This window comes from Sciurus carolinensis, chromosome 2 (assembly GCF_902686445.1).
Source record: "Sciurus carolinensis chromosome 2, mSciCar1.2, whole genome shotgun sequence".
In the NCBI taxonomy this organism is placed as follows: Eukaryota; Metazoa; Chordata; class Mammalia; order Rodentia; family Sciuridae; genus Sciurus; species Sciurus carolinensis.
Window position 1 is genome coordinate 155293676 of NC_062214.1, and position 23925 is coordinate 155317600.

General features: G+C 35.3%; 1 protein-coding gene across 4 annotated transcripts in view; it reads right to left on the reverse strand.

The window, feature by feature from the left end:
- Wdhd1 (WD repeat and HMG-box DNA binding protein 1) overlaps positions 1 to 23925 on the reverse strand; it is a 58301-nt gene that overhangs the window by 1517 nt on the left and 32859 nt on the right. For 3 of the 4 annotated variants that reach the window (XM_047539892.1, XM_047539891.1, XM_047539893.1), the window contains 9 exons: positions 14227 to 14341; positions 13304 to 13435; positions 11308 to 11525; positions 11093 to 11211; positions 10906 to 10962; positions 8381 to 8424; positions 7826 to 7996; positions 6922 to 7049; positions 2881 to 3019 (listed from right to left, as the gene is read on the reverse strand). In XM_047539892.1, coding sequence (XP_047395848.1) covers positions 2881 to 3019; positions 6922 to 7049; positions 7826 to 7996; positions 8381 to 8424; positions 10906 to 10962; positions 11093 to 11211; positions 11308 to 11525; positions 13304 to 13435; positions 14227 to 14341 — 1123 coding nt within the window. The remainder of the gene's footprint in view (positions 1 to 2880; positions 3020 to 6921; positions 7050 to 7825; positions 7997 to 8380; positions 8425 to 10905; positions 10963 to 11092; positions 11212 to 11307; positions 11526 to 13303; positions 13436 to 14226; positions 14342 to 23925) is intronic. The other variant, XM_047539894.1, reaches the window with a different exon arrangement.

The window sequence follows — 23925 nt, forward strand, 5'->3', positions numbered from 1 at the left end:
TGAATTCAATAATAGCTAAGAAATGGAAATAACTAAAGTGTCCATCTGTGGATGAATGTTTAAAAAAAATGTGGTACATACATACAATGGAATACTACTCAGCCTTAAGAAAGAATGAAATCTGTCATTTGTGTTGACATGGATGGAACTGAACATCTTTTTTTTTTGGTATTGTGGCTTCAACCCAGGGGTGCTTAACTACTGAGCCACATCCTCAGCCCTTTTTGTTTTTATTTTGAGACAGGGTCTTGTTAAGTTGCTCACTGAGTTGTTGAGGCTGGCTTTGAACTTGTGATATTCCTGCCTTAGACTCCTGAGCAGATGGAATTACTGGCATGTGACACCAACTCCAGCTAGAGCGCTCCATGTTAAGTGAATAAGCCAGGCACAGAAAGACAAGTACAGCATAATATCATTGATATGTGGCACCTTTTTTAGATGAGTAAGCTGGCAATGTAGCTCAGTGGTAGAATGCTGCCTAACACAAGGCCCTGGGTCTGATGCCCTGCACCCCCAAAACAAACAAAAAACCACATAAATACATAAAAATTGAATAAGAAAATGTTGATCAGGTACTAAGTTACAGCTGGATATGACAAAGGCGCTCTGGTGTACTATTGAACAGGAGAGTAACTAGGTACAACAACAATGTACCGTACATTTCGAAAAGCTCAAAGAAAGGAGTTTGAAAGTTTGCTTCATAATTGATAAAAGAGATAAATGCTTAACCTGATTTAAATACTTCACAAGGCTTAACATGTACTGAAATATGTTACCCCATTAAAATATATAATTTTTGTTTTTATGCATCCATTAAAAATAAATTTTAAACCTCAAAAATTTAAAAACCAAAACTTTTTTTTATTAAAATCTTTTCTATTTTTACAGACTGCAATTTGATTCATTGTACACAAATGAGGTACAACTTTTCATTTCTATGGTTGTGCACGATGTAGATTCATACCATTCGGGTAAATCATACATGTATGTAGGGTAATACTGTCTGTTTCATTCTACTAATCAAAACTCTTTTAAAAAAAACTTTTACATGTATAACACATTAAAAATTTTGCATTCTATTTCTATATTATTTCAATCTAAATTCTGCTTGTATTTAACCATAGTAGGTAAAAAATATTATAACTGCAGGAACTTTTTGAGATAATTGTAGATTTACATGTGATTATACAAAAGATTCTGAATAACTTTTACCCAGTTTTCCCAAGTGGTAACATCTTGCAAAATAATAGCACAATTAGCACAACCAGGGTATGGACATTGATACAATCTTCAGTTTTACTTCTACTCATTTGTTTCTATGGGTATATGCATTAAATTGTATTGTAGGAATATGCATTTACCACCAAAGTCAAAATACAGAAGAGTTCCATCACCACAAATACCCCTCATGTTTCCCACCTCACCAAATTTCTAACCAGGTTCCAGTCTCAGGCCACCACTATTCTGTTATTCATCCCTGTCACACTGCCAATTCACAAATGTTAAATAAATGAGTTATATAGTATATATTATTTTAGGACTGATTTTTATTCACTGCAAGAGCCAAATAACATCCACAACTATTAAGTGTCATTTAATCTATATTAGTTCCCTTCCTCTTACTGTATTTCCTAGCCATTTATTTCTCTGAATATAAAAGAGGCCTTTGACCTGTAGAATTTGCTACATTAACAAACTGGATTTAAGTGAAGGTTTAGAGTTTACCTTAAAAATGTTGACTACATCATGATCAAAATGGCTCAAGAAAAAAAAGTTGGGGTGGGGATGGAAAAACAGTAGAATGAAACAGACAGTATTGCCCTATATACACGTATGATTACATGAATGGTGTGAATCTACATTGTGTACAACCATAGAAATGAAAAGTTGTACCCCATTTGTATACAATGAATCAAAATGTGTCTGTAAAAATAAAAAATATTTTAATAAAAAAAAAAGAAAGAAAAAAAAAGTTGACTACATTTTTAAACGTTCAAAAACACGATCACAGGTGGAGATGTTAACTGAGTGGTAGAGTATCTGCCTAGCATGTACAAGGCCCTGATCCCCAGCACTACAAAATACCTCACAAAAAACCAAAACCAATCACAACTTTTGCCCCATCTCTTCCCCTTTTGCAATATAAGGTCTTACACATTCGTTTGCTAATTTCTGATTCTTGAGAGTTTTAATCCCTTTATAATGTTACAAAAACAAGACACACAAAACTGCTAAAGAAGTTCTAAATGAGGTTAGAAGTGCTAGACCAGTTTCTAGTTTCCTCATTATACAATACCTTTACTCATAAAACCCAATTCATCAAAGCAAGTGTCTGTCACTAGGTGCCCATGTGGCACACTGCCTCCCTAGGGAAGTGGAGGATTAATTGGCATACCATACACATTCCTTTCCTCTTCCCTTCCCAAGGCAGAAATTCACAGGAAGTGCAAGCCACCTGACCTAATTTACAATGAAAGGCATTTTTCCCCCATCAGAAGAATACCCATGTGTAATGAGTATTTTCTCACGTAAACATAAAGTATTTACCAAAATTCTACTTGCAAGAACCCTAAAGTATGAGTTAACTTTATTTACTTATTAATCTCTTTGCTTCTGATATCTAACTAATGCATCTTTTTTAGAATATATTTCCCTATCTAAAAACATAAAAATTATGTAAATACAAACAGTTAATTGACAGCACTCAATTACTACAAATCCACAAGCTCAAAGCTGACATTTCACATTTATTTTAATTTCCTCTCCACCAGGAGTTCATGATGTATTCAATTTTCCAAACATAGAAAAAGATATTTCTATAAGAATTTTTTAAGCCTGGGAAATTCAGTAAGATCTCAATCTCAGCACAATTATCCTTACCTTTCTTTCTTCAGTTGATAATACTCTAAATCGAATCATTCCTTCTTTTATTATGTCTGCTTCATCTGAAAAGTCAGGATTGTCAGACACAATATTACTTCTGTTTTCTTCAAGCCACATCTGGAACCCAGTCTTTGGCCTAAAACAGTAATTGTGAAATAAATTCATGCTTGATACAAAATTTAGAGTGCTTCATGGCTTCTTAAATTAGCAATTAACAATTAATTTTTTTACAAACCTATATAAAGGGAGATAATTATCATTGATATTCATATTACTTCAAATTGACTGGAGACTGCTGGATTAATTAAATGAAAAAAATCCTCTGCAAGGTCAATTCAAAAGGATTACCCACATTTGTATTTTCTAAGTGCAGCAGCAACCTTTAACTCTGCACTTGGAACTTTTTTTATGAATGTTGACAGACTCAAGGTCTCCAACCTCACTTAGCCCCTCTGGTCTGGTAAAATTCTTCCAACTGTCCTTGGAAGGCTCTTTTTCCATTTTCAACACCAGCTATTTGAAATCTTCCTCATTTCTCTTAAGCCCCTTTCCCATCCTCTTACCCTTGCTGATCTGAGTCCTTTCCTGTATCATTATTATGAGAAGCATGGACAAAACATACTTATAAATTTTACTAGATTCTGCTTGTGACACAAATTGTCTTTAGGTCATAAGTAAAAGTTTAATGCAGCTATTTAATAATTTCTGAGTACTTATTATCTGCCAGTGACTGTTCTAAATGCTTTATGTGCACATTATCTCATTAATATAGCAACAACCCTATGAATATTTGGGAAAAATTAATTATCTCCATTCCACAAATAAGGAAATTGAGGCTTAGAGAGATGAAATAACTTATCCCACATTACAGAGATAGTAAGAGTCAGACCTGAGACTCAAAAGTCAGGCAGTTTAACACAAGAGACACCCTCCACTCCCATTTAACCCAACACCTATTTTATCTCTCACTATGCTGAAGCTGAATGGATCCTAAATAATGAGTTTAAATACACAACAAAGATACCTGGGGAAAATATTCATGATAAAATTTTAAAAGGAAATGAACACAAAGAACATACAAATTTATCTCTAATAAATTAAGTATTAAAGCTTAAATTCACTCAAAAGAACTAGAAGAAAAAAAATAGCTCTATAAATAAGCTAAAATTGAGCTATATTTGTCTAAACTTTTTAATTTTCAGAAAACTATGTTGCCACCCTCCCCCTGCCCCCGCCTCATACTAAGATTTGAACTCGGATGCTTTACCACTGAGCCACATCCCCAGTCCTTTTTAAATTCTGAGACAGGTCTGATACAGAAGCAGACCTTGAACTTGTAATCCTCCTGTCTCAGTCTCCCGAGTCACTGGGATTATAGATGTGTGCTGCCATACAGATTTCAAGTAATATTTTTAATGGAATTCTTTTTCCATAAAAATAATACAAACAAAAATCAATGCTAAAATAAATGCTGAACAAAGATAATTGAATTTGCAGAAAATAGTAAAGACTCATTTTAATTAAATTTGGGGAAATGTCACAAGTCTAACAGTATACAATCTTCTGTCTCTAAATAGAAGTTTTTAAAAACATTTTTTGAATATTTCTCTTCTGATTTAGTTTTTCAATGTCTGTGACAAAATATTTGGTTAAAAATTGTAATGCCTTAATGATATTCCAAAAGGTATGTTTTCCGTATACTCCGTTAATATGAAAAGATGAATTATCTATTTTTTTGTGTGTGTGGTACTAAGGATTGAACCCAGGCTTCCTACATGCTAGGCAAACATTCCACTACTGAGCTACATCCTCAGCCCTGTCTCAATTTTCTTAAATAAAATTTTCACTGTTTCAGATCTAAATCAAATTCAGAACAGGAAATAATCATAAATAAAAACCCCAGGTACCATAAGACATAGCTATCCCATTCTTCAGTATTTATCCAAAAGAACTAAAATCAGCATACTATAGTGATACATCCACATCAATGCTGACAGCAGCAAAATTCACAACAGCCAAGATATGGAACAGCCCAAATGCCTATCAATAGATGAATGGATTAAGAAAATGTGGTATATATACACATGGAGTTCTACTCAGCCTTAAAGAATGAAATTACGGCATTTGCTGGTAAATGGATGGAAATGGAAAACATCATGTTAAGTGAAACAAGCCAGACTCAGAAAATCAAAGGTCAAATGTTTTCTCTCATATGTGGAAGCTACAGAAAAACAAGGTGAAAGGCAGGGTGTGTGTGTGTGTGTGAGTGATCAGATATCCTACAGATATAGGGAAGATCAGTGGAGTAGGAGATCAAGAGGGAGGGAGGAAAAAGAAGGGACGAGAAAGGGGAGGAAATACGTAATAAATTTAACAAATTATCCCACTTGCACATATAAATATGCCATAGTGAATTCCACCTTTATGTATATCTATAAAGCACCAATCAAAAATAAACAAGTTAAAGGAAGACCAGTAGACCAAAGGAAGGAGAATAGAGGGAGGGCAAAGTGGAGGACACTAGGGACTAATATGGAATTCCATACATGTATAACTTTGTCCAAATGAACCCAACTATTATGTATAATGATAATATTCTAATAAAAGGGAAAAAAAAAGAATTATCCCCTGAAAACAAACACACAAAAAGCTATTCCTTTCACGTTAAACTGGTTAATGTAAAGTTATTAGAAAAATAACTCAATGCTGAAAATAAAATGCTAATCTTTTAAATTTAATTGATGCATTTAAAACAAACCTAGCAAAGCAGAAATAAAAAAATTTAGTAAGTCATGTGTTGTGGTGTATGCCTGAAGTCCCAGCTATTTGAAGGGCTGAGATAAGAGGATCACTTGAGTCTAAGAGTTTGAGACCAGGTTGGACAACATGGTGAGACCTCCTCTTAGGAAAAAAAAAAAAAAAAAGAAAATTTAGTAACACATTATGTTGATGAATAAACGAGATATGGGCAAACAGGAACTCTTACATTAATGGTCGTATATATAATAATACATCACTGTACAACAATTTGGCATTATCAAAATTATTAGTATTAGTGCATATTAATTTGAAATGTATAGAATCCAGTTTATATGGGTACACATAATCTCACATATGTGTGCATATGTGAGAAATGATACTCACATAAAACTAATCATTGCAGTAGTATTCATATTAGCAAAAGTCTAATAACCACTTTTTTATCCACATAAAGAGAACTAAATGAATTAGGACTTATTTATTTAATGGATGTAAAAAAATTAAAGAAGTTCTTTATGATGTAATATGAAGTGATCTGCAAGAGCTATTAAGTAAAAAAAAAGTAAGTCTGTTATAATTTGTGTAAAAACTTAAGAAAACAGACAAATGTATTCACACATGCAAAGAGTAATTTTGGAAAGCTACATAAGAAATGTGTTACAATGATTGTTTTTGGAAAAAGAAATGGGTGGACAGGAAAGAGAATTATTTTCCATAATTTATCTTTTTGTATCTTTTGCTGTCTACCTTCCAGTATAACTACATTATTTAAAAACAAATATGAATTATAAAATAGTGTTCCAATAAAATGAATGTATAATTTAAAACTTAAAATTTATTAAAGCATATTTTAACATATGTAACTGAAATAGCCATTAATCCTGAATGTTTTCCCTGATAATCAGATGCTGATCCATGGTGGGGGGTGGGTGGGGAAGAATGAAGAACTTTGGATTGTACAGAGGGGAGTGAAGGGGTGGTTTGGGTGGGGAGAAGAGGGGTGGTAGATTGTAAGACAGACATTATTACCCTATATACATGTATGAAAAGAATTTTTTAAAAATTTATCACTGTCAAAAAAAAAGTTAATGAAAATAAATGTTTTTTTTAAAAAGTCATTAATCATTCATTTATGTCACAAGTATTTAAATACTCACTATCAGTGATAATAAGAAATAACAGAGTTGTACAAATTTGTACTTTGAATAATGGGTGCCTACTGTATGCTTTTTACTGGGATACTGCATCTTAGAATACTAAATCTCTCTATGTACTGACCTTTGATTTTCAATGTTTTGAGGACATACAGTTGGGGTTTCAGATGATGCATTTTTAGGACTTTCTTCTACTTCCTCAGTCTTACTGGCTTGAGAAGTTCTTTTCTGGAAATAGGATGCTGCAGATGCCTATTAAAAACAAACATTGTAAGTATCACACCTAGCATTTTATATGTTATAAGTAAATCCTGAAATACGTGAAGAAATATGATTATTTATTATTTAGAATTACTATACCAACAAATGAAATTTGTTGAAAATTCTCAGTTGAAATTAACATTTACACACATAAAACTGAGGGAAAAAAGTACTTTATTTCATGTTCCAGGTTTTCTAAACGTATATAATTATGTGAAATGGAAAAGAAAAATAACTAATGACAATTCTGGGTGAAACACATATGAGAATGGATACAGGCAGAATACAGAAGAAAGGTAGGGACATATACTTGAATAGTCATTATAAACAGGGAACCATTTGGGAAGTACTTTTAAAAGTATAGGTAGATTCCTATGTCCCTGGGGATAGATGCATATGTCAGAGAGAGAGAGAGAGGGAGGAGAGATGGGTGGGGGGAGAAACACACACACACACACACACACACACACACACACACACACACACACAGGATTCTGGAACAAAACCATAATTAAACCCCCTTCCAGGGGCTGGGGAGATAGCTCAGTCGGTAGAGTGCTTGCCTTGTAAGCACGAAGCCCTGGGTTTGATCCCCAGCACCAAAAAAAAAAAAAAAAAAAAAAAAAAAACAAAAAAAAAAACACCCCCTTCCATACTAGAATGATGAACGACTGGTTCCTCCAATCCCATACCTAAAATAGCAAACAAAGCTGAAGACAAACAGTTCACATGCTTTTCATTGCAGATGTGGGTAGCTGAAACAGTACCTGCTTAGACTTTGGCTTTGGAATCAGAGGCTTTATAACTGGAGACCTTTCATTATTTGTTGCCCTATTAAGAACAGAAGATTTCTTGGATGATTTGTTCATATTGTCCAAAATATTAGTTGAACGTGTTGAATTCAATGATACGGCTGGCTCTTTGGAATTGGCTAATACCTAAGAGCAAACTAATGTTAGCATTTTATGTTTAAGGAAGAAAACAAAAATATCAAGAGATTTATTTTTCCCTTAAATTTCTGTTAAGTTTATATTGTGATCTCATCTTTGGAAATGAATACATATGATCTAAATTAAGATTGATGTATATATTTTCAAATAACACCCCGAAGAAAAGCATGGTGTATTTTTTAAAAGCACTTAAATTAGAAAATATACTTATTTAGAAAATATAATTGGTTCAGAAGTGAACCAGGGCTGTTTTCTTCTTTGTTTTCACAAAGATCAGTCTTCAATGCTTCTAAGGAGGGTCATCTGATCATCTGGAAGTATTTCTTTGTATGGACATGTATTTAACAGAAAATAATGCTGGAAAGAATTTACCTTGAAGGGATTTACTCGTCCTTGGTTGCTAGAGGTAACTGCACCTTTTACAAGAAAGAAACCCTCACTTAATCAAGGCAAACACCAGATGACTTGTAACTTCTAATACTAAATGAAATATTTAAATTGGTATTATATGAAAGCAAAGGGACTTTGTAACTTTAAAACTTAATACTAACAAACATGGATGACTTTTGTCCTACTTCCCAAGGCAAAATAATCTCAGATGGAAACTAACCCAATTCGCCACTATGAAAGATGTACAGAACTATCTTTTTCTCCTATTACCATGAAGAGTAGTGTCTTATAATCCCTTTACTCTGGATCCCACCCCCTCCTGCTTTGTCAAGAAACTTGACCTATCAATTCATTTTCCCTCTTCTTTGGCTTTATCTGGTTATAGGATCCTCAAGTCTTTTAAATAAAAAACTCTACCCCACATTCCTTCCAGCCACCATTTTCTCTTACCACCCCATCTAACCAAAATTTTCAAAAGTTGTCAGCACTGCTATTCCCATTTCCTCCCTGCTCATACCACCTACCATATAACAATGTAGCTTACAACTCTATAACCATACAGAATCTCTTCTTGCTAAGGCTCCCAATAATCTCTGTGTGATCAAATCTGGTAGATACTTTTCAATCACCTTATTTGACCTCTCAGTGGTATTCCATAATCATGGACTGTTCTTTTCTTCTTTCCTTGACTTCTGAGATATGGTAACCCCTGAGTTACCTCCTTTCTCTCTGGACCAGAGAGCTCATTCTCCTTCAATAGTTCCTCCTCCTCCTCTATTTAATGCTTAAATGTTGGGGATTTTCTAGGCCCAAGTTCAGTTTTCTTCTTGCTTCATATACTTTCCCAAAGTGTGCTCACCCATGCCCTGATTTAAACTGCTATCCTACTGCTGGTGATTTTAACTTACTGTATCTAAGCAGACTACTTTACTAAGCTTCTGATCCAAATATCCAACTGTCTATGTGACATTTTAAGTATCTCAAAACAGTTCATCATCATGCTACCTAAATCCAGTTTTCCCTCGTGTTTCCTAACTCAGTGAATGGTACCACCATTCACTCAACTACTCAAGAACTTGAGAAATCACCAGGCACAGTGGCTCATGCTGAGATTCCAGTTAACTTTGGATGCTAAGGCAGGAAGATTCAGAGTTTGAGGTCAGTCTCAGGAATTTAGTGAGCTCCTGTCTTAAAGGACTAGAGCTAGCTCAGTTGGTAAAGTGTTCTGGGTTCAATCCCAAGTACCAGAAAAACAAACAAACAAACAAAAAAAAAACAAAAAACCCCCGAGAGTCACTCTTATACCCCAAACTCCTACACTGTCTATATCAGAAACATCTCTATACCTCTACCTGTTCTTTCTACCAACACCATCACCACCTTAGCCCAAGTCACTATTCAATCTCACTTGGACTACTTCAGCAGTCTTCTTATACCCACTCCTCCTCCTCAGCAGTGTGTCATGCTATGCCCCTGCTTAAAACCTACAGTAGCCTCCCGGAGACCTCAGAATAAACATCAAAATCCTTAATATGGACTACTCTCCCTGCAGAACTTCTCTCCTGCCCAAACCCCTTCAGCAACTCTTTCTCCTTGCTCCCTGTGCTCTTCACAACACTCTCAGTCTTCACACATGCCATTTCCTCTGCTCCTGCTCCTGTTCACCTTTGCCTGGCGACATTCACCCCTCCAGACTCTGTTTTAAACACTCCTTGAGGCCTTCCTTGGGATCCCTAAAACTGACTGGATTCTCGTCAGCTGTTACACGTTCTTTTAACAATAGATACATGTTTATAAAGTTAATTTTTCATGTAAGTAATATATGCACACAATTTTAAAAGCATGAAACATATACAGTTTTAAAAGTCATATGGCAGTGGAAGTCTTTTTTTGGGGAGTGGGGGTGTACCGAATATTGAACTCAGGGACACTCAACCACTGAGCCACATCCCAGTCCTGTTTTGTATTTTATTTAGAGACAGGGTCTCACCGAGTTGCTTAGCGTCTTGCTTTTGCTGAGACTGGCTTTGAATTCATGATCCAACTGCCTCAGCCTCCTGAGCCACTGGGATTACAGTCTTTAGTATAAATTTTAAATAAAAAAAAAAAAAAAAATCAGCAGTCCCCTAACTCCAACCTTCCCTATCACCCAGTCCCACTTCTCAAAGGCAACTACTTTCAACTATTTCTCCAGCATCCTGAATGTCTCCTTAGTGATTTGCACATCTGTCTTCAAATGTTGTCCCAGCTGATCTGGAAAAGCATTAAGGCAGGGTCACCCATGCATGTTTGCTTGAGTTCTGTACCACCACTTAGCAAAATACCTGGTACACAATAGGCATTTAATACCTGCATTCAATGATTAGTTTCACAAACATCTCTGATAAAAAAAAAACAAAGCAAGTTCTAAACAGGAAAGTGTATTTGAGTAAACAAAACAAAACAAACACTGTAAAATACTACCTGTAAAATTTTCTTGACATTGCAAATTTACAAATATTTCTCACCTGACTTAATAGTTGGCACATCAGAGGAATTTGCACCTTTGGAAAATGAGTTCTGCACTATGATTAAGATAAAAGATACAATGTAAATGAAGAAAACAAAGTCATACTTGATGTTCAACAATCAGACAGCAAAGATGCCTTGAAAAAGTATGGGAATTCAATTCTTAGCCTAGAAATTGCATCTTACCATGTTTATGCAGTTCTGTTTTTTCTTTTGTATCATCAGCTTCTTCCTTGTCCTCAGCATCTTCTTCAATTTGATTTTTGGGCCTTGGCTGGCTCCATTCTGTAGCGGTATTACTGTAACTAAAGGCAACAATATTATTCAATAACGAGCTAGTCAAAGACCAACTTAATATTCAGAATAGTAAAGGAAAATTCAAACAGTTAAGTAAATTTTACCCAGAATTCAGCTTTTTTCTGAAATCCTCTTCTTCCTCCTCTTCTGTCTGAGTTGCTGACAGTTCAGCTGCTTTCTCTAGAGCAAGTTCGCTAAGTTTTTGGGCCAATAATAATTTCCGAGAGCGAGAAGCATATTTAATGGCTAAATTCACAGCATTTTGAGTCATTAGATCGGCAAGTTCCACACAACGAAATTCTCGCTCCAGTTTACAGGAAAGCTAACCCAAAAGGGGGAGGGGGGGATCAAATTAGATTAAGTAGAACTTTTAAAACACACTGATACTACTAGCAAAATAGAGAAAAGTGTTTTCTAGATACCTATCTTACTGATCTAAGAGGCACACTTTTACACATTTTAACATCTCTAAAATTGGAAAGCATTTTACAATAAATGGCTGGTCAGTCTGATTGGTTGCATTTTCCCCTTCTTTCTTATGGCTTGAATGAAGAAAATAATGTAGAAAAATTTTACAATTAAAAGTTTAGGTTCAATGAAATATGATTTAAAGTTGTTAATTGAAGGAAAGTAAGAAATTGGTTTAAAATTCAAATATGGTTCTCTTAAATTTGTTTTTCAGCAGCCACCCACCCAAATAGGGTAATAAATTCAAAGAAAAACAATTATAAAAAAGAACCAGTCATTACTTTGCTCAGAACTGGCATATAAATGCTGGTAAGCACATTTGGTGGGGAGAAGTTCTACGGTCTTCAATGATCAGAAACAATTATACAGCTTCTAAATTAACAATTCATTTTCTTGCTCTATTTTTTCATACTTAAACAAAAAGGACAATCATTTACAATGTCTTAGAAGACACTGACTCTTCCATTTGTTTTAAAATTTCAAAATTCAAAGTGAAACAACTCTAGTTTGAAATGAAGCACACTTTGATACTGAAGACCCTCAAGGGTCTTATAATTAGAAGTTTATTACTTAGATATCCCACATCAGAATAAAAGCTCTAGAATGTCCTCAAGATATCACTTGTCTGTAAGAAGTAATTCCTTTTATTGGTCCCTTTTTTTCTTTTGTACTGGGGATTGAACCCAGGAGCGCTTTACCACTGAGCTAAGTCCCTAGCCCTTTTTATTTTTTATTTTGAGACAGGGTCTCAGTTGCTTAAGGACCTTGCTAAGGCTGGTTTTGAACTTGTAATTCTCCTGCCTCAGCCTCCCAAGTTGCTGGGATTATAGGTATGTGCCACTGCACCAGCTGTAAGTAGTAATTCTTAACTAGAGTGGAACTCTGTCTTGGGGTATTTGGAAAGGAAAGGGAAGACACAGTCACTACCCTCAAAGCCTGACAGTATGGTGCCAAGTCAAGAAGAGAAAAAATGATATTATACCCTTCCATAAACCAACTTGGAGTAAGGACATGAACATGAACTTTTAAGATACCTGCTCCAAAAACAAATGTACTTAAGTATACAATGCACCAAACCTGGCCACTGGCTACAGCAAACTTTTAATACACGCAGGTAACTCAAAGATGGTAACAGGCATAGCCAAAATACCACCCATCCCTGGAGATCTAAAAACAGCTCAAGGGGCTGGAGAGATAGCTCAGTTGGTAGAGTGCTTGCCTTGCAAGTAGAAGGCCCTGGGTTCGATCCCCAGCACCAAAAAAAACAAACAAAAAAAACAGCTCAAAACCAAACTGGAGTATGGTTAGTACAGGAGCCAGAGTAGAGGTTCTCAAACTTTATTAAGTTTCGCAGTTACCTAGACAGCCTGCTAAAGCAAAGGTTGGTGGGAAAAGCAAAAAGGATGTATCATCAGCAAAGTCTATTTCAGCCTGTGATCTTAGCAACAAAGTGATGTTTTAAATATTTTAACTGATACCTCAAGTGGGAAACAGAATTTTTAAGGGAGAAAAACACACTAGATGAAACTTAAGAATCCCAGGTGGTGTAACAGTGCTAATTCACCTATCTTTAAGAAATTCAACATAGAAAAGCATCAACTTTCATTTTTTCAGTGTATTTATTTAACTCACCGCAAGCATTTTCATTAAAAGTTCCTGTTGCTCTTTTATTGCTTGATTTTTAGTGCTCTCTTCATATTCATAACCATTTTTAGCCAAGTACTCAAGGTGGTTGTGAAATAAAACTGAACGCCAAAATTGTTCCTACAAAAATGGATAAAACTGCTTAAAGCCAAATATTACTTTAACATCAGGCAAATGTTAAATATTTATCTCAAGATACCAGTTTTTGAATAAAATATTTTCTGAAATCCTTTATTTACAGTTCAAATTCCAATGTAATATTACAGCTTGATTTTATCTTTGGCTCTTAAAAAAGGAGGGTGTATGTTTATGTGTGGGTGTGTATGAGTACAGTGTTTTAATTAAACAGTTTCCTAGTGATCATGGCTAATGATCAGAGAACATGTTTTTCAGAAGATGATTTGCTTCTAACTTAAAATAACTATTGCAAGATTTTTTTTTTTTTTGTGGGGGCAGGAGTGGGCTTCAGAGATTGAACCTAGGGGCACTCACCACTGAGCCACATCCCCAGTCCTATTTTGTATTTTATTTAGAGACAGGGTCTGAGTTGCTGGCTTTGAACTAGAGATCCTCCTGCCTCAGCTTCCTGAGCCGCTGGGATTACAAGCATGTGCCACCACGTCTGGCTAATTGCAAGATTTTAAATGGCATTTAATGACACAGAGCTAGGACCAATGTGGGGCAAACCAGGTGCTTGTAAGCACAAAGTGAATGGAGGATTTGCCTGATCCCGAGAGGGAGGGCCCTACAATAGCAGCCCTGATGGTCATAACCATTTACCTTGCAGACAAGGTCCCTAAAAGCAAATTAAAGAGTACTGAACATTAGACTTCATAATAATTTCAAAATGTCTGTGTCACACAGATGGTGCACTATCAAATTCAGAGTGACAAGGTAAGGCTTCCACATACCTCCATTTGTCCTTTCTCTGTTGCAATTTGACAGAATGGAATCTTAAAGGATAATATAGCTACAGCAGGGCGTGGAAGAGTGGGAGGAAACCGAGAACCTTTACAAGGGATGCACCTGTTAGTAAAGAAAAAGTTCCACCATGAAAAATTTCTAAAATGTCACAAAAACTGTAAAAATAAATAATTTTCAAAAGTCAGCAACTCACTTTAGCTCTATGAAGTAACAATCACTCAAAATGAAATCAGCTCTCTTCATATTTTCCTTAGCAAACCACCCAATTTTAAAATCTATAAACTGTGTCATAAACACGTGTTATGGGGCTCATGTTATACAACATATTCACTTCATTTCATTTCACTCATCTGTTACCCATGGTAGAAAGTGTCAAATAAGGGAAGATGATGATGAAATGTCCAAATACAGGTGTTCATTAGATATTGGTGGAGAGTAGCACAGGAAGTCCAATATCATAAGAAAATGTTCTAATGTACACTTAACTCTGCTAAATGAAAGGTTGCCTTTATGTGGTAACAGGGAGACTCTGCCTAAATTTTTTCTGACAAGGCTATGTACAGGACATTTGAAAACACCCATTAGGAAGACTACTAAGGTTATTTAATTAAAAAGTATTCAATACACAGAATAATGTGCATATACACAACACTCTAACTTATGCACTCAAAATGATTTTATAGAGAATATCATGATTGTTCACTGTACCACAGACATATTTTCTATTTCCATAGCCATTTTAAAAACCAGTACTTTCGCAAGGTGCGGTGGCACACGCCTATAATCCCAGCAGCTTAGGAGGCTGAGGCAGGAGGATTGTAAATTCAAAGCCAGCAACTCAGTGAGATCCTGTCCTTAAATAAAACATAAAATAGGGCTGGGGATGTGGCTTAGTGGCTGAATGTCCCCAAGTTCAATCCCTAGTACCAAAACAAAACAAAAATTCCCAAACTAATAAAAAACAGTACTTTGGTCGATGCTTACTTCTAATAGCTATTCATTTAAATTATAGTAGAGTTTTTAGTCAGAGCTTTAAGTCAAGGCATTCTTTTTTTTAAAAAATATTTTTTAGTTGTTGATGTATGTTTATTTATTTTTATGTGGTGCTGATAATCCATCCCAGGGCCTCACACATGCCAGGCAAGCACTCTACCACTGAGCCACAACCCTGCCCCAAGGCATTCTTGAAGGCATTTAAATACTAAATAGAAATTAGGCCCCTGAGTTGAAGATTGTTTTCATAAATATTTCCTACTATTATTAAATGCCCAGTAAAGTAATAAAAAAATTAAGCAGCAGCTGGGTGTGGTGGGGCATAACTATAAACCCAGTGATTAGAGACTGAGGCAGGAGGATCACAAGTTCAAGGCCAGTCTCAGGAGCTTAGTGATACCCTGTATCAAAATAAATATTAAAAGAGCCAGGGATATAGCTCAGTAGTAGAATGCCACTGAGTTCAATCTCTGGTATCCCACCTTAAAAAAAAAAAAAAAAAAGAAAGAAAGAAAGAAAAGTAAAGAAAAAGTAAGCTCCAGTACCTAGGAATGTTTCTGAAACTACTCATGAGACTTGAATATCTTTTCTTCTTTTTGTGACTATACAATAAAAATACAAATGTTTCTAGAATTCCAATGTTTTTGGACATACAATCTTATTTTCTTTCTACCTTCCTCCCTCTTATAATTTAATAGAAATCAATGGTTTTTAGCACAGACTACAAGGTGGCCGCACGAACACCTTGATTTTGAAATCTATGGCAACTGCCATACACCTATTCACAACCACCATGGACTTAATGCTTAGGTCAAATAAACAAGAACATGTAAATTCACAAAGGTAAGTATAATTACACACATACATAATTAACAAAATTAAAAGGGTTGCTAATTTTTGTCTATACTTTTTTTCTATAACATATCTTTTGTTTAAAAATATTTTATAGCTCAAATACTTCATTAATTTAAACAGCAATGATCACAAAAAAGATGCTGATTGAGATTTTATTAACACTTTAAGTCACATTTACATCAAAGCAGAGTAACCAATTCATATTCCATATCATTTTCTTAGCTTTAAAGACTTAAAGACTTTTTCTTTGTAAAATATCCCAATGATGGAGAAAACAGGGAAAAAACACATTCTGACTGTTAATTTGATGGGTTCTGCCTACTATGAATGAATTTCTTAGAAACTATGTGCCTAAACCATTTGGAAGATGAAATGTGAAAAAATAAACTGCTGTTACTAAGGAGACAAAATTACTTCAATTCCTTTTCAAAATGATCACCAAATCTGTTTTCTTATTAAATTAAAGGGAGAATTTAAGAACAGCAGATTGCAGAAAATTGGGGCCAACGTCCAAACTAACCTTCCCCAATCAGAAAGTTTTGCTTTCTATTCTGTGTTAAAAGGGACTTTGTTCACAACTCCCCCCCTCCCCCTCTGGCAGTACTGGGAACTGAACCCAGGGAAGCTCCACCAGTTAAGCTATATCCCCAGTTCTTTATTTTTCATTTGGAGACAGAGTCTCAAAGTTCTGAGGCTTATGATCCTCCTGTTTTAGCCTCCCAGTAGCTGCGATTACAGGCATGTACCACCACCCCGCCTGTCCTACCTCTTTTAAAGCACTTAATGCAGAAGTAGCATAATGATTTTACAAAACTACCTCTTCAGGGCTGCAAACTTTACTTTTGTGTAGTACAAAACCTATAGTCAGTACCATACTATCACAAATGCTTGTTAAATGAACACAACTAGAAAAAAAAAATCTAGTATTCATGTTCAGAGTTTCTAAAGAGGAAAGGAAGGTTGCTGTTTGTACAGAGCAAGTTACAGACTACAGCACAGCAAAATTAGTTACCTCTGTTATATATTAACCAGTTGCCATCATGAAACAATAAAGGCAGTTTTCCTAAACTGAAGTTCAGGTAAAAGGGGGTGCAGGTGATAGCTCTATAGATCAATAATTTTTTATTTCATAATTATAGAGAAGTGTTTTGCACTGGCAAATGAATTTTTAAAAATTACATTTAAATAATTATACTCCCTTTTAAAAGATCCTGAACAAAAAGAAAAATTCTGAATTGGGTTAGAAAATGCATATAAAATGAAAAGACTAAGAAAACAAGTATCATTAAATGATATACAAAGCTAAATTCCTTTTAGTAAGAACAATAAGAAAAACACTTTTTTTTTTTTTTTTTTTTTTCCACTGGGGATCGAACTCAGGGCCTTGTGCTTCCAAGGTAAGCACTCTACCAGCTGAGCTATCTCCCCAGCGAAAAACACTTTTAATAGCTACCATTCAATGAACGTTCACTAAGGGTGAGTATTCTACATACTAACTTCATCTTCACAGCAATTCTGTGAGAGGAGTACATTTGGGTTTTAGAGGTGAGGAAAGAAGTTCAAAGAGTATAAATAGCATGGCCACACCACACAAAGAACTCTTCAGTCAGGACAGTACAGCAGTCACACCACACTGTGACTCAGAGTCTGGGCCTGGGACCACTAGACCATCCTGCTTTCCAGAGGAACACAAACACTGATAGCAAACAGAAATCAGAAATGTAAACAGGATAATTTCTTGATAACAAGAACAGGTAAGTCTCATTATTCACAGAAGTAGGCTACTGATGGTGGGTATAAGATCCCTAGATTTTCATGTATCTCTATCCATAGGAAGGAAATCAATAATCTCCAAATGTCTCTAAACCTAAGAAAGTTAGGATGAAAGTGCAACAAATCATACTGAGTAGTATAGTTTCCAACTTTTGAAAAATATTTGTCTATTTTTCCAAAATTAAGCTAGAAAAAAATGAAAATACCCTGAAATAATTAAATTTACCATAGTAGATAAAACTAAATACATTTTCACAAACAGCTCTTTCAGGACATCTTCTTGGTGTTTCAAATGTCTGCTTTATAAGACCCTCCTAAGAAATTCAATTCTTCTATAATAGACTGGTTCTTAAGGAAGAAGTGTTTATCCTTTAATGTACTTATCAACTCCCATTGTTCCTTTACTTTAATACAAAAAAAGTTTGATTTTTTTTGCCATTAACTAACTGTGCGATACCAAACAAATTTCTTCATCTTTTTGAACCCCAGTTTTGTCATATATAAAAACTGGAGGAAAATGCTGACACGAGGGCAGGAAGCACAGGACCTGGACCAAAAGAAACGAGCAGTAGGAATAAAAAAGATTTATAACAACCAAAAAAAGAAAGAAAGAAAACAGTACTTAATATATTTTTTATCCCTGAAGGGCAGCTGAACTATTGTAAAGGGTCTATAAATTCACACAGGTATCATGAATTGTCCCTAGACTCAATATGAAAACATTTTCCACTTTATGTATTAGAATTTTCATATGCATATAAATGATGTGATTTATAAATACAAATTTATATTAACATACAATTTGAGTTGGACGTGGTGATAACATGCCTGTAATACCAGCAACTTGGGAAGCTGGGGTAGGAAGATTAAAAGTTCCAGGCCAGTCTTGGTAATTTAGTGAAACCCTGCCTAAAAAAATAAAAACAAAGGGCTGGGGTGTAGCTTGGTGGCAAAGCACCCCTGGATTCAATCCCCAATACTAATTAATTAATTAGTTAATTAATATATTACTTTTATAGGTCTATAGAAGCTTCTGTTATTATGAACTGTCTACCAGCTGATAATAATTGTACAACTACTATCATTTGGAGGTCACGAAATGTCTAATACTTAAAAATGGCTCTTATATTTGAAAATGTCAAGAACCACTGGCATAGACAATTTCTAAAATCTTCCCAAGTCTAAAGCTGTAATTTAAAGTCCATTATTTCTTTATCCCACGTTAAATTCAACAGTTAAACGTTACCAGCTATAATTACCGTGGATTTAACAGAAAAGCAGGCAAGAAAAGAAGGCTTGTTTTATAAATACTAGGGATTTAAAAATGAAGCATGAAAACTTACAATATTAAATGAAATGAAAAACCAAAATTACTCATGGCAAATGAATAATTTCACATTTCCCTTTAAGATAATGACATTCACCAACAAAATGAATCATTAATTTAAGGATGAGGCAGGATAGTAAAAATTCTCATAGGTTCAAATCTTAATCCTCTAATAAGATAGTATGTGAATTCTTTAATTCAAATTACTAAACAATTTGATTCCTAGAAATGATCATGCAAGAAATTCCTAATTTCACTAATATAGTTTTGAATCCAAGGGTACTCTACCATTGAGCTATGTCCCAGACCTTTTTGTTTATGTTTTTGAGACAGTCTTGCTAAGTTGCCCAGGCTGATCTTGAACTTGTGATTCTCTTAATCCAAGGTGCTGGAATTATGGGTGCCAGGGTCCCAATATACTCTTTATAATGCTAAATATGTCAATAATATAATATCTGGAGACTTTATAAAGACAAAACATTCAGAAATAATGGTCCCTGTTCTTGCATCACAATCTGCCTGGAGAAACCAGGAACAGAATACAGGAATTTCTGTCACTTTTCAACTATTAAATCTATCTGCATTTGTGCCTACCTTCTTCCCTTTCATTATAAGTGATAAAATGTCTATCATTTAGATAGGTAGTCTAAACTCTATCACCTTTCTTTTTCTTTATTAATGATTTCATTCCTTTGGTTTTCTCCTGTTTTTACACTGTCAATCTCATCCTCTTTATTAAATTCAATGCCAAAAGATCATAAAATGCTGTAAAGCTGGACAGAGTGGTTCATGGCTGTAATTCCAGCAACTCAGAAAGCTGAGGCAGGATGATTACAAGTTTGAGGACAGTCTCAGCAACTTATCAAGGTCCTAAGCAACTTAGTGAGACCCTGCCTCAAAAATAAAAACAAAAGGACCGGAGATGTGGCTCACTGGGGATGTAAAGTGCCTCTGGGTTCAATCTGGAGTATCCCCCACAAAAAATGCTATAGAATCACCTTAGCTAAAGAATCCCCTCTTTAACTTCTTATCCCCTTTTAGGTGCCACACCAAATCTGTGCTCCTCTTCACAGCCAATCTTGAAAAGAGTAGACTACATATTCTACTTTTATTTCTTTACTTGTCATGCCTTTCCTAATCTGGAATTTAACATTTTATTATGCCACTAAGACCAATTTTAAGAGTCACCAATAAACTCCATGTAGCCAAAATAAGAAGTTTTCTTGAACTTGACTTCTAGCCTTCTGTGATTCACCTTAGTGAATTGTTGCTTTCATTTTTTTAAAGTTCGATTTATTTAATTTTTGAATAAGGAATATATTTATATGTTCAAAAAGTATTAAAAGGAATATAGACCAGGCACAGTGGCTTGGGAGGCTGAGGCAAGAGGATCCCAGGTTCAAAGTCAGTTTCAGCAATTTAGCAAGGTCCTAAGCAATTTAGCAAAACAGTCTCAAAAATGAAAAAAATAAATAAAAATAAAAATATAAGGGCTGGGGATGTGGCTCAGTGATTAAGCATCCCTGGTTTCAACCCATAGTACCAGAAAAGAGAATGAAGAAAAGCAAGAAAAGAAAAAAATACTTAAGTCTCCTCTTTATATTATCCCACTGTACTTTTCTCTACCAGTTAACTATTTTCCTTTCTAGAATTTCCAGAAATTCTTCAGAATACATAATCAAATAAAATATGTATTCTTATTCTCTCCTCCCTTTCACACAAAGGTATTAATTTCACTCCACCATATCTTGCAGATCCTTCCACATCACCACACAGTGTCCTTATCCTTTTCATAAGTTTTACTGAAACATAATCACACATGAGAGTTCACATGGAATGTACCTTAGTTGTGTCACACCACAGAGCACACAAGTCAGTAGTTTCCATTATATTCAGAGTTGTGCATCGATTATCACTAAATCTAGAATATTTTCATCACCCAAAAAAGAAATCACATACTCAGTAAGTTACTCCCTATTCTAAACTCCACTCTCCCTCCCAACTCTCCACCCTTTGGTAACCACTAATATATATTTTCTGTTTCTGGACAACCTATTCTGAACATTTCATCTAAATGGAATCAAACAGTATGTAGTCCTTTGTGTCTGGTTTCTTTTACTTATTAGCATAGTTTTCAAGGTTCATCTGTTATAGTATTTATTTGTGCTTTATATCTTTTTATAGTTCAAAAATATTAGCTGTACTTTTTACTTATCCATTCATCAGTTGAGGACATTTGCACTGTTTTTACTTTTCAGATGGGCGTGGTGGCACATCCTAGCGGCTCAGGAGGCTGAGAAAGGAGGATCACGAGTTCAAAGCCAGCTTCAGCAACTTAGTGAGGCCCTGCACAACTCAGTGAGACCCTGTCTCTAAGTACAAATATAAAAAAAAGGCTGAGGGTGTGGCTCAGTGGTTAAGTGTTCCTGAGTTCAATCCCCAGTACCAAAACAAAACAAACAAGAAAACCTTTTCAGCTATTATGAATAAATCTACTATGAACATTCAAGTGCAGGTTTTTGTATGAACATGTATTTATTTCTCTTGATTACATATCTAGGGGTGGAAGAACCAGGTCAGATGGTAACTCTATGTTTAATCCTTTGAGATACTACCAAACTATCATTTTACATGTCACCAGTAGTGCCAGTGGGTTCTGATTCTCCCATCAATACTAATTGTGCCCTTTCTGATTACAGTTATACTAGTGGATATGAAGTTGTATTTCTTAGTAGTATGACTGACAATAATGAATATATTTTCATGTGCTTATCTGCCAGTGAACTGCTTTTCTGGAGAAATAGCTACCCAAACTCTTTGCCTATTTTTAAACTGGGCATCTTTATCAGAGTTGTAAGAGGTCTTCATAAACTCTGGGTATAAGTTCCTTATTTTCATATATGATTTGCTTCACTTCTTTAAAAAGCTGTAGTATTCTAGGAATCAGATATACAGAATGTATTTGGAAATTTAGGTTTCCAGTCTTCTGCTAGTAACAACCCTACCTGTAGGATACTATTTCTATGCATCACACCTCAGGTGTGCTAGCAGTAGTAGCTTCCCAAACTTTCATGTGTACGTTAATCACCTGGGATCTTGCTGAAGTGCAGCTTCTGATTCAGTGGGTGTGACACAGTCCCTGATATGCAGCATTTGTAAAAAGCTCCCTGGTCATGTTGACGCTGTTAGTCCTGTGGATTGCACTTTAAATATTAAGTAGAAGTACATCGGTAGGACAAATTCTAAAAAAGGACTGATGGGTCAAATAGCGTGTGCATTTCTAATTCTGGCAAATTGTCCTCCATGGGGATTATACCAATTTATAGTCCCATCAGGAACATATGAATATGATTATTTCTCCAAAGTTCAAGAATACTACCAAACTTTCAGAACTCTGACAGATGTTTAAAAATTCTTTAGTTTTATATTTATATTAAATGGATATTAATCATCTTATTCAAGAGTCATTTGTATTTTCCCTCCTGACTCTTGTCTATTTCTTGAATTTGTCTCCCCTACAGCTTCTGTGATTTGACTCTTTTTAGGTACTTTTTTTCTTACTTGCTTAGTTTATCTTTTCTTTTTCTAATTCAAAAGCTCCCACTCCAATATCTTATCTCTAAATGTGGCATTTCTTACAGCGAGTTCTGAGACCTTTTATTTTCCTCTTTCTTTCTTTCTTTCTTTTTTGTTCAGTGCTAGGGATTGAACCCACAGGTACTCTACACTCCTAGTCCTTTTTTATTGAGATAGTCTTGCTTAGTTGCCTAGGCTGGCTTTAACTGGGGATCATGGGCCACCACACACAGTCTTCTTTCCTCTAAGTGCTCACATTATGATTTTAAATACCTTCATTATATATTCTGGTAACTCTCAAATTTCTAACTCCAGCCAAAATTTCTCCACTGAATTAAAATTTATATTCTAAGTAACTTCATGGTATCTCCATTTGGATATTTCTCAGGTATTTCAAACTTTGACATCAAGAAGGAATTCCTTTCCATCTTATTTCTTGAGAGCTTGTTTGGAGGTTCTAGCAGGGGAGCGCAGTTACTCGTATACCCTTGACCGAAGAACGGTCCTCCTCTATCGGGGAGGTCGTCCTCTTCGACCGAGGGCGCAGCTTCGGGAGGGACGCACATGGAGCGGTGAGGGAGGAAGGGGACACCCGCCTAGCCAGCCAGATCAGCCGAATCAACCCTGGCGATCAATGGGGTGACAGATGTCGCAGCCAGATCGCCCTCACATCCTCCATCTTATTTCTATAAATGGTTTGACATCCAGCTGTTAAAACTAGAATCAGCTGAGTGTGGTGGTGCATGCCTATAGACCCAGTAGCTTGGGAGGCTGAGGCAGGAGGATCACAAGTTCAAAGCCAGCTTCACAAAAAAAAAAAAAAAAAAAAAGTGAGGTACTAACCAACTCGGTGAGATCCTGTATCTAAAAATATGAAATAGGGCTGGGGATGTGGCTTAGTGGTCCAGAGCCCCTGAATTCAATCCTCAGTATCAACAAGAAAAAAAAAAGTTTTCCATGATCACCCTACCTGGAATATACCCTTCTATTAATTCTCCATCATGGGTCTGGTCAGATTAATTAGTGGAATTTATCCAAAGCAGCAATTAATATTTTACTTGTTTCTGTTATCTGTCTTTGAGATCAAGAGGACTTCAAATGTCAAAAAGAGGACAATCTTCAATACAATACTGAATTGAATCTATATGAACTGAGAATTCTA